Source organism: Vigna angularis, chromosome 2 (assembly GCF_016808095.1).
Source record: "Vigna angularis cultivar LongXiaoDou No.4 chromosome 2, ASM1680809v1, whole genome shotgun sequence".
Classification (NCBI taxonomy): Eukaryota; Viridiplantae; Streptophyta; class Magnoliopsida; order Fabales; family Fabaceae; genus Vigna; species Vigna angularis.
Genome location: NC_068971.1, coordinates 5,711,671 through 5,727,935, shown reverse-complemented (window position 1 = coordinate 5,727,935; position 16,265 = coordinate 5,711,671). Strand labels below are relative to the sequence as shown.

Sequence of the window (16,265 nt, the reverse complement as noted above, 5' to 3'; positions counted from 1 at the left end):
GTTAGAGCATCCCATGAGGTCTCTCTAACCACCCTTCTCTAGAGTTGGCCCAACCTCTCCGGAGATCCATCAAACACCTCTATCCTACCACAAATACTCACCAAAAACCTCACCAAAATTGTGAGCCCACCACCATATCCATCGCTTCCGCACAAATTCCACCTCCATAGCTTCATCTTCGTGCTTTGGCCCAACCTAGCTCGAGGAGGACGCTATCATGGGCAGCCACTGTTTCGATGTCTGTGAGTTATGGATCAGCCATTTTTGCAGTCTCTCCAAAGGATGCTATCCGTTTACGCTTTGTCCTAATCGCTGCTGCTGGGCCCTTTGTCCTTAGATTTTTGGTTCTTATGTTCAACTTGTTCTTAAGGAAACATTTGGTGAAGGAGACACACACTACACCAAACACTGTGCAACTCTAGCAAGGACTACCTTCATTGTTTTTTCTATAGCTTGGAATGGATTTTGGATGAAATACTCCAAAACTTGTTTTCTTCTTGGTGAAACAGTGACTGTTAACATTCACGATGGATAATTATTTCTGCACTCTCCTATTTCAGTATAAATAGTTTAGTGTACAAAACTAGGTCTAAGATACTTCAAAAATAATATTATGTACTAGAAGAATTCCATATTTATTTATGAATTTGCTAGAAGCGGTTTTCGCTATAAACTCTTTCTGCATGAGAAAAATCTCTAAAATAATTTTTTTCTAGATTTTTAGTTTTATCCATAAGTTAGTCCTAGTTTATAAAAAAGTTATTTTTCCTTTACTTATAAAGTCAATTTTTATGTTTTTTCCATTATTGAAATTGTTAATTTTTTATTAAAAATATTGGTGCATGAAAATATAAATTTAGGTTTGTTGATGGATGCATTAATTCCTGCACCAGGCAAATTGGATTCAATGTTTGAGTGCTGGCACTACGAAAATAATATATTTTAAGAGGGGTTCTTTTTCGGCGGCTGCATGAACCGCCCGTAACAACTAAATATTTTTCGAGTTCATTCCCCTTCCTCGCGAGGCTTCATTCACTTTTCTCTCCCGCAGTCACTGGACTCATTTTCCCCCAACCCCACCCCTTCCCCGCGCCATTTATTCACGAACCTTCATTCACGTTTCTCTCCCTCAGCCTCTATGTACTCATTGTTTTTCCAATCATACTCCTTTCCCACACCTTTTATTCACGTTTTTTGGACTTCAAATAGAGTTTGGAGTATTCGCGCTAGGAGCATGGCAAGGAGGAGGTTTTTGTCTCCTCCGTTTTGGGTTCAGATCATGGGATCTTCCGTAATCCTTCTAATTTCATCTAATTTCTTCAACGTTCGTAATTCCTTCTCAAATTCTCCTCATTTCTTCATCATCACTCTCTCTCTCAGGTAGGGTTTTCACTCTTCGCTTTCTCTTCTTCGCACTAATGGTCGCCACGCCTCCTTCCTTTTCCCCTCTCGCACCACCTGCGCCTCTCTCCTCCGCGAATTGCAGGTTCTCCACTAACTTCAGCTACACTGTTTTTTAATCATTTTGTTATTAGTTATTAAAAATGTGACATTTTGTTTTTTACCTTTATTTTAGCTTTTTCATAAACATAGTCGTCTCTGACTATTAGGTTTTGAGAGAGAAAGAAATAAAAGCATCAGAGGTAGAGAAAAGGGGAAAACACTCTTCACACTCAAATTTGAGAGAACAAGCACCAGGGAACGATGGAGGTGGGAAACTAGAGAAAGAGGAAGTCACACACACTCTAAAAGGTACTGAATGAATTTCTGTTGATTATTTCTGTAGATTTATAGTTTTTATATGAAACAATGGTAACTGATTTTTGGTTTTTGTTTACAATTTAACACTGACTAATCTGATTTGGTTAAAAGGTAAATAAAATTTGATTAAAGATTGTTTCACTGATGATTCTTTACCACCGCTTTGCTCTGGACTAATCTGTTTCCATTTTCAATTTGTACCTTTCTTTCCCTCTTTCATGATGAAAGTGTCTTCTTTTCCCACACACCAACCGTTCATTTCTTTGTAATTTTATGATTTGACCTCACCCCAAACTTATCTCCTAATAATTAAATGAAACAAAACATGTACAGGATTTTGATTGGAGACAGGAAAACATTAGGCTGGAATTAAGGAAAATTAGTTCCTTCTTTTGTGAGAAACATCCAAACACAGGGCTGCTATCTTCAAGGATAAAACCTTAATTTCCTCTTTATAAAAACTTAACGAAAATAGTAAGGAAGAAGGGAGGAGAGAAGGTTGGTCAGAGATAGGAAGAAGTAAGTAAAGAGGTTGGACAAAACTCTATAGATCTAGCCAAGTAAGACTTACCTTAGATCATGTAGAAGAATTGGAGCTGCTAATTTTTGCGAAAAAGAACAAAGGAATCCAAGTAGGGGAGCTAATCTTTGATTGAAATGTATGATTATCTGGTGATGTTAGGTTGAATATATGTTTATGCTCATGTTATTATTGCTATACGGTAGTTTCACTTCCAGATCTACACTTCATCATATCTTATATATCCTCTCTTACCATATGGGGGAAAGTTTGCCATGAGTGGTTGCCGTGAGTTATTCCTGTTGTCAATCTTGGAGTATATAGAACAAGCTTGAATTTGGATGCCAATATTAATTAAGCTTTACGGCCTTTATGGTATAACGAATTATGTTTTTTTAGCCGAGAGTCTTGTTCACGAATATAAATTCTTAGTGGATTCAATTATTTATTAAACTACTTCCTTTTATGTATATGCTTTTGTGGAATCATTCCATTCATTGCAAGTTGTGTTCGATTAGTAAAGGATATATTTTTTTTATTAAACCATGCTTCACCTTTTAGAAAAAACATAGTGAATTGTGTGGAGTGACTAGATTAAATAACTTATTCCATTCCTTTTAATTATTTTAAAAACTGCAAGACACACTTTGCAGATAATTTTAAGTGCATGTTCCTTGCCAAAAACCACCTCTTCATTAATGAATTTTATTTAAGATGAGATGAAATTTTTTTTTTTAAACGTGAATGAATATATCATCTAATATAAAAAATAATTTTAATCTATCTGCAACTTTACTTTATTTTAGTGGGAAAACATTTTTCTCAGGATCATGCTGCAATTAGACCTGGTTAGGATGTTTCATGAAGTCAAAACCTTTGATCCATTCCATATTAGGAAGACTATGACGTTGTAAAATGCTATAAGCAATTTAATCCTTTTATTTTATCTTATTTTCTTTGGATGCAATTTTAGTTGTTTTATTGGAAAGTTTAAGTTTTGGGGCAATTCGCATTAAGAGCTATTACCCTTGATTACCATTGAAACATGACAGTACATAAACACAATAAAACTCAGGTTGAAAAGCAGATGGAGCAAGTGCAGATTAAACCAAATGTAGAAATCTGTCTCAATGATTTGAAGCTTGTTCTTGGACCAGAGTTGAAGATAGTTTATCCTTTGATTCTTAATTTCAGTGTAAGTGGATAATATTAGTTTGATGCAACACTTGGATTTTGAACCAGTTCAAACTGAACGACCAGGAGAATTAATTGCTTACTACAAAATTGCATGTAAGAGTATTTTTCTGTTTTCCTGTTATGTGTTCTCTTTTTGAAAGGAATATTCAATTGATACATTTATCAGGTCATTACAAGTGGGCTTTAGATCAGCTGTTCTACAAGCATAACACGTAATTATTTTATAGGCCTATTCTTACCATATTAACGTCCATATTTTGTTTTGTTCTTACCTTGTCTTTTTTGTTTTAAGGAGAAGAACTACAATGCTTCATTTTCATCGTGTTTTCAAATGACTGATGCTAATTTATTATGTATCTTCTCATCTCATTCCTGTTATATTTGACACTCTAGTATGTTGTTCATAGCATATCCATATATATTTCTTACAATTTCACTTAGATGTGTTTAATGGGAAGTAATCCTTGCTAGGATCCGATGGTCTCAAAAATGATAATAGCTTCCAGTCAACTTGGGTGTTCAAAGGAGATAATCACCATTGATGTTGTTCTTTCCGTCCAAGTAAATCTTTTTTCCCTAGTCATTGTTATTGTTTTGTAAACAAATTTCATACATTTTTGTTAAAATATTTTATTATTTTGCTGAAATTGGGAAATGTTAAAATGAAATTTATCAGTATATCATCTCAAAAGTATAGTTAAACATTAATGTATAGAGTAGTTGACCTTAATTATATCATTATGTATAAGTTGTTTAAATTAATTGTCACTACATGTGTTCAAATTTTAGAGAGGCAGCTAAATTTGGCTTGAGCTATAATAACAAAGTTTCTGAATGAAGATAGATAATCTAAATGTACATAGATGATATAAAACATGAACAAGTTTGTTTCATTTTTTATTGGATTGGCTTTCAAATCTAAAACCCATAAACAATTCAACTTAATAATTTAATTTCAGTTTTAGTTGGATTGATTGGTTTGGTGTTATGAAGTGATGCTATTTTTTTTTTTATTTTTGACAGGCCTATACAACTATGAGATTATGTTCTTCAAGCTTGCCACATTATCGTTTCTCCTTATGGCAACCATGTAATTATGAGGGTTTCGTTTTACACGGGTTTAATATTAGATTAGATAGTTTTATGTACAAATAATATATTAAATATTATTACATGATTTAATGTATGAAATGAATTTCATTTTGTTTGTTCATTTAAATATGTTCATTAAGCGAGTATATTGATTATAAATTAATAGAATAAGATTATAATACAGAAAAATTAATTGAATGTTAAATATAAATATATAATTTTATTTTTAATTTTTTAAAAATGATTTTCCGGCGGTTTTGGAAAACCTCAGGTAATTACCGGCGGTTTCGTGAAAACTCCTGTAATTACCGGCGGTTTTGGGAACTCTTAGTGATTACCGGCGGTTTGTGTGAAAACCCCTACCAGTACCGGCGGTTTTGTGAAAACCCCTGCTAGTACCGGCGTTTTGAAAACCCCCGGAAATAACCGTTGGTAATTGTGACGCTGGTTTTCCCAGTGATTTCCGTAACCGTTGGAAACGTAGTTAGTGGGGGTTTTAACCCCCGGTAATGTAAAAAAAAACCCCTGCTAAAATTGAACATTTTTGTAGTGTGGGAAGGATGTAATGTGTTACTTTAAATAATTATACTTTAATTTTGACCCGTGCGATTTCTTTTAAGACAAATGTTTCTATTTTTTATAAGAATACTTGAAATTGGATTGTAATTTATAACTTGTCATTGTCGACCAGGTAAGTTGATTTTTTAGTTTTAATTTTTTTTTCCTCACCAAATATAATATCATCAATATTTCTATGTTTGTTTGTCTGGTTTAGATGACGGTCGAATTGTTGTACTTTGGTTTAGATGCGTGTCGAGTTGTTAGTGTCATAATTGTCAAACTGTTTTACTTTGGTATGGATGATTGTCGGATTGGTCGTTTGGTTTGGTCTGATCTAAATGAGTGTCAAACTGGTTTGGTTGAATTGAAGATCTTTAGCAAAAAATGCAATAACTTTCTTCATGATAGTTGAAATGGAAAAATATTGTGACAAAAATGGTAGATATATGCACCAAAGAGATACCACATGCAAATATATGTATGGTGGTCAACGAAAAAAGAAGAAGAAGAAATAGTAGAATTTTTGGTGAGCTGACTTTATGCTATATATGGATTGAGCTTGTCTCCACGTTTTTCATGCCGACCTTGTCTCCTATCGAGTTTACTAAGATTGTCCCCTGCCGAGCTTGTCTCCATTTTCTCTTGTCAAGCTTTAATGGAATTGAGTTTGTCTTCTTACCAACCTTGTCAATCTCTCTTTTAAGTCCAACACGGGTCAAAATTTCAATTATATCAACATAAAACAACAAACAATTAGAATAATAGAGATAAGAGGAGAATGTAGGGTTATATTAATGGTGGAGGGAAGTTGGGTTGTGTTACTATTAATGAAACTGGATTGTTGAGATAGCCTGACTTGACCTATAGACTAACTTGTTGGGTTGCTAGACTTGGCGTGCTTGGTTGGTACGGGCTCCCGAGTTGTAAACACTATCTTAGCCTGAATTTTTTGGTCGTGCTGGCCCATCATGCCTAGCCTTTTTTTTTCCATCCTTAATATTATATTTCATTTAACATAAACTAAATGTTAAAGAGTAATAGTTGTACGTACCAACTAAATAATTAATATCAAACCCATGACCAGTGGTGGTAGAAAAAGGAATTTATTAAGGTTTCTTTTTGGGGACTAAGTTACAACCAACTAAAATAACTTGCTTCCATATTGAAAGTTTATTTTATAATTGTGTGTGGTAGTTTTATAAATCATTGTTATCGGAAACACTGAATGATTGGATGGAGTAAACTTTATCCTCATTGATTTCAGATTGAAATTTCTATATCAGTGTGCGTCTTACCGAGACATGAATTAAGACACTCTACAGTCATATTTTCAGATAGATATTGTAAGTACAAATACCTTGTTAACAGTTTGTATTGCACTATGTCTATGTATCTTATAGTACAATCTCCATTGGAAATAGAGGTTTGATTTAGTATAATCTTTAACGAACAATAACATCGTCACTTAAGTAATGATATTATAATTTTCTCTCTCAAGATTCATTTCGACTATGGAGTGACATTGTTTTTGCACAATACACATAACCAATAGTGAACGCAACTCGTTAATTTTACCACACAAATAATGTCCACAATTTTATATATAGAGAAAAAGAATAGAGAATAAGTGCCAAACTGTGGTGCTTTTGATTTTCAATTTGAATTTGGTTTATGAATTGCTACATTATTTGTGTATTGTGGTCATATATTTGCCAAAAAAAATTACAAAATTTGACATACAAACGAAGCACAAAACCCTTTTGAATATTTATATATTACTAAAATGGTAAAATATAACTGCAAAACAAATAACACAGAACAGAACGCAATCTCGAACAGAGTAGTTTCTTCAAAACAATTTTTTAAAACTATTTTATAGAATGTAAGATGCATTAATTAAGAAGGTTGAATTAAAGATCTTTTGAAAAAAAAAATACAAAAAATTTCTTCATGACAGTTGACATTCACAAATGTAAAAAAATGGTAGAAATATACACCATAGAGAAAACAATAAAATTTTGAAAGAAACATGAGAGAAAAACACTACGTCTTCACACAGAAATAAACAAAATTTAGAAATAAGTAAACTTTAAACAAACCTATTTACTGGTGGCCGAGCTTATGTTGTACATGTGTCGAATTAATATACAGTAAATGTTTCCTTTCATCATATTACTGTCGTTCAACAACATTTTTTTCGTCCCAGTGATTTTTGTTCATATTTTTATATATTTTAGTGTCGAATTAATTTGGTCCTTCTTATTCATAAGTAACACAATTTATTATAATTCAAAAGATTTTGCGAGTAATTATAAGTTCGCGAGTGACATAATTTATTCTAATTTTATAAAATTTAAACCATAATTAATAAGATTCCTTTTGTAAGAGATCTTTAGTAGATAATGATTTATTTTTGTTAAACAGTTCTTTATTCTCGTATCATTTAAAAAAATATATATTTTTGATAAATTTTAAATTTTATAATTGAAACATACCACTTCCCAATAATGCAAAATGTTTTTTTTACGAATAATCAGTTTTCATTTCTCAATTTATATTTGTGTTTATGTGGACCAACATGTCTTTTTCTTTATTTTTTTGGTGCTTGAAATTTGTTTATTTTTGTTGGTTTAGCATGATGGGCTACAGAAAAAAGAAAGAGAAGTAGCACAAAATGAACAAAAAATGTTTAAGGCCCGAGTTGTTTTCTAACAAAAAAAACCCTTATGAAAATTTTTCTTTGTTTACAATATAATACGAAAAGTTTCTGTATAGTATAAAATATTAACCGAGTGGTTACAAACAACCAACCGGATATTCAGGTAATCTGTTTATATCTTATTCTGTTTATATTTTATTGGGCTTATATCAGCTTAAGATCCATGAGGTAAATTATAAATACAAAGCCAGGGCCAAAGGCCAGGTACGTTCCACTTACGCATTATTTACTCTACGTTACTCTCCCATACTCCGTAGTGATAACCATTCACTAAACATTCAACTAAGAGCCGAGGCTCCTCAAAATCACACGCCTAACTTGAGCGTCGGAGTACCTTTTGCAGGTACATCCACCCCTATCCCAAAGGAGACCGATCGGCTTGCGCCAACACCGATCGGCTAACAGCTGGAGCTTGAAGGCGAGCGAGCGGCCCAGACGCATCAGCAGGTTAGTCTCTCGGTCCCTAAAACTTTCCACCGAAACATTTTGGCGCCCACAGTGGGGCCGAGCGTCAAACTCAATGATGACCACGAGGAGCATGGAGGAACAACAGAGCACCAGAAAGATGATTAGAAACCACAAGAAACCAAGACGAGCGTTCGGTCTCGACATCACTATTTCGGATCAACACCAGAAACTTTCGACAAAGTAAAAACTACAGTAGATGAATCATCATCTCTACGTGAGACGTCGTCAACAAGATAAGTATTTTTTGAAATATGAATATTTCATAAAATATCTAATTGATAATAGATATTATAACAACTATTTTTATGTTAAATATATAGTATAATCCATAATATATTATATGATATGATATAGTACATAACTATAAATATAGTTATCTAATTATTATAACCGAAACATTTTTTGGCATGATTAAAATAGTCAAAGAAATTGTTGTTTTAAAGATAATTATCAACAACAATATTATAAAATCTCAGGACGGTTTTGATACCTTGTTTATTATATATGTTATTTATTCGGTGCAATTCATAATATCTGGTAACCGAATCATTTATTATACGGTTATATACCATAATATATATCATCATGAGAATTTTAACAAGACAACATCTTGAAGAAATATATATCAAAATCCACGCCATCAACTATGCAAGTGCGTACTAAGATCTTGTCATAAACGGACTTCATGCTTAAAGTATCATGGAATTCAATTAACGAAGGGGAAGTCTCCTATTGCAAACACTGATTGCCAATTTCGTCAGCAAAGTTCATAATTAACGATCAAGTCGAAGACCGAGCGGTAAATCCCCCTCGGGAGAGAGGTAAAGCCCTCTCAACGACGAACGGTAAATCCCGTTCACTAGGAAACACTCCTAGCTCAAAGCAGAGGTAAAACCCTCTCAAAGTCGAACGGTAAAGCCCGTTCCCTAGGAAGCACTCCTAGGTCGAAGACCGAGCGGTAAATCCCCCTCGGGCAAGAGGTAAAGCCCTCTCAACGACGAACGGTAAATCCCGTTCACTAGGAAACACTCCTAGCTCAAAGCAGAGGTAAAACCCTCTCAAAGTCGAACGGTAAAGCCCGTTCCCTAGGAAGCACTCCTAGGTCGAAGACCGAGCGGTAAATCCCCCTCGGGCAAGAGGTAAAGCCCTCTCAACGACGAACGGTAAATCCCGTTCACTAGGAAACACTCCTAGCTCAAAGCAGAGGTAAAACCCTCTCGACAAATGTCGAAGACTGAGAGGTAAATTCCTCTCGTTTCCTATTGAAGGACGAGCGGTAAATCCCGCTCGGTTAAATGTCGAAGGTCGAGAGGTAAAACCCTCTCGACAAATGTCAAAGACCGAGAGGTAAATTCCTCTCGGTTCCTATTGAAGGACGAGCGGTAAATCCCGCTCGGTTAAATGTCGAAGGTCGAGGTAAAACCCTCTCGACAAATGTCGAAGACCGAGAGGTAAATTCCTCTCGGTTCCTATTGAAGGACGAGCGGTAAATCCCGCTCGGTTAAATGTCGAAGGTTGAGAGGTAAAACCCTCTCGACAAATGTCGAAGACCGAGAGGTAAATTCCTCTCGGTTCCTATTGAAGGACGAGCGGTAAATCCCGCTCGGTTAAATGTCGAAGGTCGAGAGGTAAAACCCTCTCGACAAAATGTCGAAGACCGAGAGGTAAATTCCTCCCGGTTCCTGTTGAAGGACGAGCGGTAAATCCCGCTCGGTTAAATGTCGAAGGTCGAGAGGTAAAACCCTCTCGACAAATGTCGAAGACCGCGAGGTAAATTCCTCTCGGTTCCTGTTGAAGGACGAGCGGTAAATCCCGCTCGGTTAAATGTCGAAGGTCGAGAGGTAAAACCCTCTCGACAAAATGTCGAAGACCGAGAGGTAAATTCCTCCCGGTTCCTGTTGAAGGACGAGCGGTAAATCCCGCTCGGTTAAATGTCGAAGGTCGAGAGGTAAAACCATCTCGACAAATGTCGAAGACCGCGAGGTAAAATCTTCTCGTTTCCTGTTGAAGGACGAGCGGTAAATCCCGCTCGGTTACTGTCGAAGGTCGAGAGGTAAAACCCTCTCGACAAATGTCGAAGACCGAGCGGTAAATTCCGCTCGGTTACTATTGAAGGTCGAGCGGTAAAACGCTTTCAGTTCCGCCAACGCAGCCTCCCTCAAACTCATCAGTCCTATAGTTAACCACGGCTAAAGCCGACCGCTTAACTCGGACTTGGGGGGCATGTATAGTATAAAATATTAACCGAGTGGTTACAAACAACCAACCGGATATTCAGGTAATCTGTTTATATCTTATTCTGTTTATATTTTATTGGGCTTATATCAGCTTAAGATCCATGAGGTAAATTATAAATACAAAGCCAGGGCCAAAGGCCAGGTACGTTCCACTTACGCATTATTTACTCTACGTTACTCTCCCATACTCCATAGTGATAACCATTCACTAAACATTCAACTAAGAGCCGAGGCTCCTCAAAATCACACGCCTAACTTGAGCGTCGGAGTACCTTTTGCAGGTACATCCACCCCCATCCCAAAGGAGACCGATCGGCTTGCGCCAACACCGATCGGCTAACAGCTGGAGCTTGAAGGCGAGCAAGCAGCCCAGACACATCAACAGGTTAGTTTCTCGGTCCCAAAACTTTCCACCGAAACAGTTTCCTTTGCGTTTTAAGTGGAAGCAGGAAGTGTGACTTTGTGTTCTACATTGTATTAATCAAGAGATAAATTATTTGTTAATCATGTCACACTTGATTGACATTTTAATATGCATTAATATTGTATTAAACAATTTTATATAAATATAAGAACTGTTGTAGTTTATGAAGAGTTATGTGTATAATAATTTAAGCCGTTTTACTCTCTTTCAGTACTACATTAATTAAAAAGCATGCTTTAAAGAATATTATATCACAATTGTTTATTTCTCTAATAATGCATACTTAAGTCATTTATGGTTAAGAAATTATTAAACAATGTTCAAGATCATTGATTTTCTTTTTTAACGGGCTTTCTCTTATAATCTATTATTTTATAATATTAAAGATTATAACTGATCATATTTGTAAAATCACTTTATTAATCATCCTTTGCAATTATACCAATTTCTTCTAGTGAAGTATGACAGATATGTTATCAATAATTAAGTATATATTTTAACCTCTTAATTTATTAATTGGTTGAACTTATTTTTCTTCTCAATTTTCTGACCTGCTGAATGTAATAATTACTCAACATGATTATGGCTTGCAGATGCAGCAAGTACCAACTATTCTGGAAGGAGATAAGAAAGATAATGTGCTCTTTAATTTGGAAGGGAGTGGTAGACATAACACATACATTAGGAATCTAGAAGAAGAAGATAGAACATGTGACTTCTATCCATAATTTATGTTAATTATCTCAAATAAAATACTAGTTCAACAGAAAAGCAAACATTATAAAAAATTGTTACCAACTAGTTTTAATTCATTGTGTACTGAACTATTAGTTGTAAGATTCTTAGAGTAACAGTTCGGATAACATTTAAACTATTATTTGATACTTCAAAAGAAAACATCTTTTTGAGTATAAAGTTAAAGTCATTCTTATAACTTTTGGACATTCATGGTAAAACTGAAAATCTACATTAATTTATCATTTTTTAATCATTGATAGAATTTTATCGAATAAAATAAATTGTTTGTAAGACAAAATTTAGTGTCGAAATTTACTTATAAGAATAATTTTGTTGATAAAATTTATCGATAAATTAATATATTCTATCAGTAAAATGATACTAAATTTTTCGTTTTAAGTTTTGATCATTTTGTAGTAAAATCCATCAATATATCATGATTTAATTTCTTAAAATTTGTCAATAAAATTTGTTTGTAAAGTAAATGTTAAATTTCTCACTATATCTTATCAAATATATTTATAGATTAATTAGAGATGGGTGAGAAACAAAAGAAAAAGAGAAGAAAATAAGAAGAAAAAAGGAGGAAGAAGAGAAGGAGGAGAAAGAAGAGAAGAAGATAATCGAAAGTAGTGCAACAATGGAATGACGATGACAATGATGCGACAACGTAGAAAAGAAAAAAAAAAGAATGAGAAAAGAGGAGAAAAGAAAAAAAAGAATAAAGAAAAGCCAACAACTCTACTAAATGAAGAGTCAATAACATTCCACGGGGAGAAGAGAACAAGAAAAAAAAGAGAAAATGAAATAAAGATGAGAAAGAAAAAGAAAAAACCAAATAACAATATTATTAAAAAGTTATTGACAAATTTAATTATCAATAAATTTATAGTTCTTGATTATTATTGACTAAACTTTTTATTTGTTAATAAAATTTATTGAAAATCACATTATTAACAAATTTTTATTGTAAACATTGAGTTTTGTTTATGATTTCAAAACTTTATTGACGAGTTTTTATTAGTGATAATATCAATTTTTTCTCATAGTATAGATAAAGAAAGTACTATAGAAATAATAATTATAAGAGGTTAAATATAATAAACTTATTAGATTTACTTTATTATCTTCTAAATATAATTCGATCATATTTGATATTTCATATTTTTCTAATCATTCACATGTACCAAAATCACTTCAGAGATTTTACACTCAGAGATAAGCTTCTAAGCCTTATTGCTTGAATAGCTCTTACCACCTCAGATGAACCAAAATCGTCCTAACATGTTCTAACACTTCTCTATTGTATTTACTACACCTTTTCATGGTTTCTGAAACAACAAACTTTATCTACAAATCATTGTCAAGCATAAAAGAAGTTTTTTCAATTTCTTTTCCAAATATATGGTTACACACCATTACCGTGGAAAAATCATCTTGATTTGTTGGTGTTGTTGTTACCATACATATTCAATCTTTAATAACTCAAATTGTTATATATATATATATTGAAAAAAACTTATACCAAGCAGTCAAATTTTCCACTTGGTAGTGGCACCATTATCTTTCTCTGTCTCATTCTATATACATGCAGCCAACTAATTCTGGTTGACCTTTATTGCACATGTTTCTTGACTTCCGCAGAATTAGCCCAACTGTCAATTAGCATGCACTATCTGTTTGATGTTGAATGGAATGTCGGTGATTATGCTTGTGATGTATAGCTACCATAGTATCAAAAACTTTCTAACACCCCAAGTGAACATCTATGTATACATATCAGTAGATCAACAATTCACAGAATTTGTGTGGATACAAAGTAAAAGACACTTTTGAGACAAGCCACAATCATATAAAGTATAATCCCAAGATAATCTTGAATATTCTGAAAAAGATCCTAGTAATTCATATACCCACTTGAGCATAGAAAAGTAAAAGTATACAAACATGTATATAATAGTATTTTTTTTTTATATTATATTATGTGTATATTGTTTTTTTCATGTCAATTGGAATTAAGGTTTCAGCGGTCTTTTTCCATTGAAGTAACATGTTGAATCTGTAATTGATCCCTGGACCCTATTCCTTGTAGACTAGCACAGAGTTTCATTAAAATAGTACCCATCTATTGAACTGTGCACATCATTCTTTTGTCTTCTAATGGCCAAAATGGCCATGCACTCCTCAGTCACCACACATTTCTGTCTAAAATGTTGTTAAAAGCTTTCCCTTTGTTTAAGTGACAGTGCAATTTGCAAATCCCCTATGGAATCCAAAGGTGGACGAGAATCGGTCTCAACCATACAAAAAACCATTGATTATTATATCAGAAGAACTAAAATACTAGACTTATCTAGCCAGACTGTAAAGAAGAGACAGTTATCTGTAACTCTGTACAATACCAAATAATTTAATCAACCAGAATTCAGAAATAGAAAACAAAAACTAATTGGAGACACAAAGAAAGGAGCAAAATGATTTAATTTGCAAATCTGTAATAGGTTCACTACATCTACAGCTAGAGCACTGATTACATGCATTGAGAAAATGCAAGAAAATCAAACAGCTAATTGTTGTTGCTTTTGATGGGAAGATGATTCATCCTCGTTGAAGCATAAATGTGCCTTTAGTGATTTTCCTAAACTTAGGGAAGAATCTGCCAAAGTCAGTGGTTGCATCAGCAACATTTCTCTTTGGAGATGTGCACAGTAAGCTTGGAAGGTACCAGGGGTTACATTTAAATGGAAACCCAAGCCAAATAAGAAGTCCACCTCAAGAAAATTCATCTCTATTGTAGTGATTCCTCCAACTTTTGCATAGTAAGCATTGTTGTAGTACCTAAGGATTTCAAGAGTGACAGAAAAGTGAAAGAATGAGGAATTTGCTGAATAGCATGTAAATTTTTTAAGATGAAACAAGCGAGTCAATAATCATTAAGAGTTTGGCATTTCCTTTTATGTCTTGTGCTAAATTCGACCATAGATTTGTGTAGAGACATTGTTTTTCAGGAAGTTCATGATTGTCTTTAAAAGTTAGCTGCTGCGTACATGCAATAAAGTGGTGGGGTAACATGGGTGGGTTGTCTCTTTCCAAGGTAAAGCCAGCCTGGACATAGTAGTGTTCACAAGCAAGACTATATTCTTTTAAGAAACATGGTCGTTTTCAATTTACAACTATGTAACAGAGAATTATTATGGTAGAAAGTGAAAATTTTACAGGGAAAAACTAACATGCAAGATCTGCGTTTATTACAGATTTTATTTTCTTCTTCTCCTGAAATGAAGTATTTCACAATCAACATGAGAAACATCAATCTCCAAACACGGGAATGGCAGAGCAATTCTATTGTTTTTTCTCTGATCTGGTTGAAAGGATCTGATCATCTGACCTCTTCCAACAAATGTTATAACGTATTTCATTCCGAAATTACCACTACATACTTAAATCACATGATTAACCGTTAATCATACCCCACCATGTTAACCACAACAATTTGTTACTAGGAAATTCAAGCACTCCTCAGAATTGTCTTAAATTTGCTCTTCCATTCCATGTCAATTAGATTGACCAGATGAAAGAAACATCTCACTGAAATTTCAGAGTGGACTAAGCTTTACAATTCCTCATTGATTATGACAGACTTCAAGGGTATTAGATTTGAAAAAGAAAAGAAAAGAAAATGTATCGGTGTTTTGATTATACTAAGATACTCACAAGTCATCCATGAATTTTGCAGCCACCATAACGCTGGTGATGAGTAACCGATGCACATTGAAGGAGTTGATAGGCAAGGAGGGTTGCCTCTGAGTGAAGCGATCAAGATAGACATATGCAACAATGAAGCATGATGGACTGCAGTTTGCATACTTGAAAATTCTCTCAAGATAGCTTTGAATAGAGATGGTGGGGCAAGTCAAGCCATGAAAAACGGAGACCTTTTGGTGGAGTTGTTGCTGGTTGAGATCATTAGATTCAGCAACCCTTTTGAGCAGAGAAGAGAGAAAAGATATCAACTTAGGCATAACAGAAGGACTCTCAAGCTCTGCCATGGAATCAATTGTAGGAAGTAAAGTGGTTGGAATTGATGTCAGACAGAGAGGGTATATATAGCAGAAGGGTTATGATAAGCCAGTGAAAGAGGTTGTTTGTTAAGGGTAGGTACTTTTGTTGGCCAAAATGCCCCTTTGTAATTTAAATTATCTGTGTAAGTTGGCATTTGTGGTGGCTTGTGTCCTTTTCGGCTAAAAAAGTTTTTGGGGTTTGAGTTGGGTAATGATTTTAGTTTTTGCTCTTCTTTGTTTCAAAACTTGACTTGCAAAAGAGGGAAAAGAGAGTGGTGCTTATTGTGGATTGGTGGTGTCTCTTTGCTGCAAAGGAACTGTGCTGTTTTTTTGTGTGGTGGTTCATTTGTGACAAGGGTTTGGGCATTCCATACCCATCATGTGATTACATGTGGGAAATTTTAGATGGTATTCTGAGGGTCCCACGTTTTAGGCGACCTTTGCATGTGTTTTGATTCTGAACAAGTGGGGTGACATAACATGGATT

The 16,265-nt window shown here is 34.2% G+C and overlaps 1 protein-coding gene across 1 annotated transcript; it reads right to left on the bottom strand.

Annotated features, from left to right (window-relative positions):
- Positions 1-13,981: 13,981 nt before the first annotated feature.
- LOC108328455 (cyclin-U4-1) lies at positions 13,982-16,009 on the bottom strand. Its single transcript, XM_017562325.2, has 2 exons — positions 15,432-16,009; positions 13,982-14,555 (listed from the first exon to the last, which is right to left on the bottom strand). Exons 1-2 carry the CDS (start codon positions 15,764-15,766, stop codon positions 14,276-14,278), a joined length of 615 nt encoding a protein of 204 aa, XP_017417814.1. The 5' UTR covers positions 15,767-16,009; the 3' UTR covers positions 13,982-14,275.
- Between the last annotated feature and the right edge of the window lie 256 nt (positions 16,010-16,265).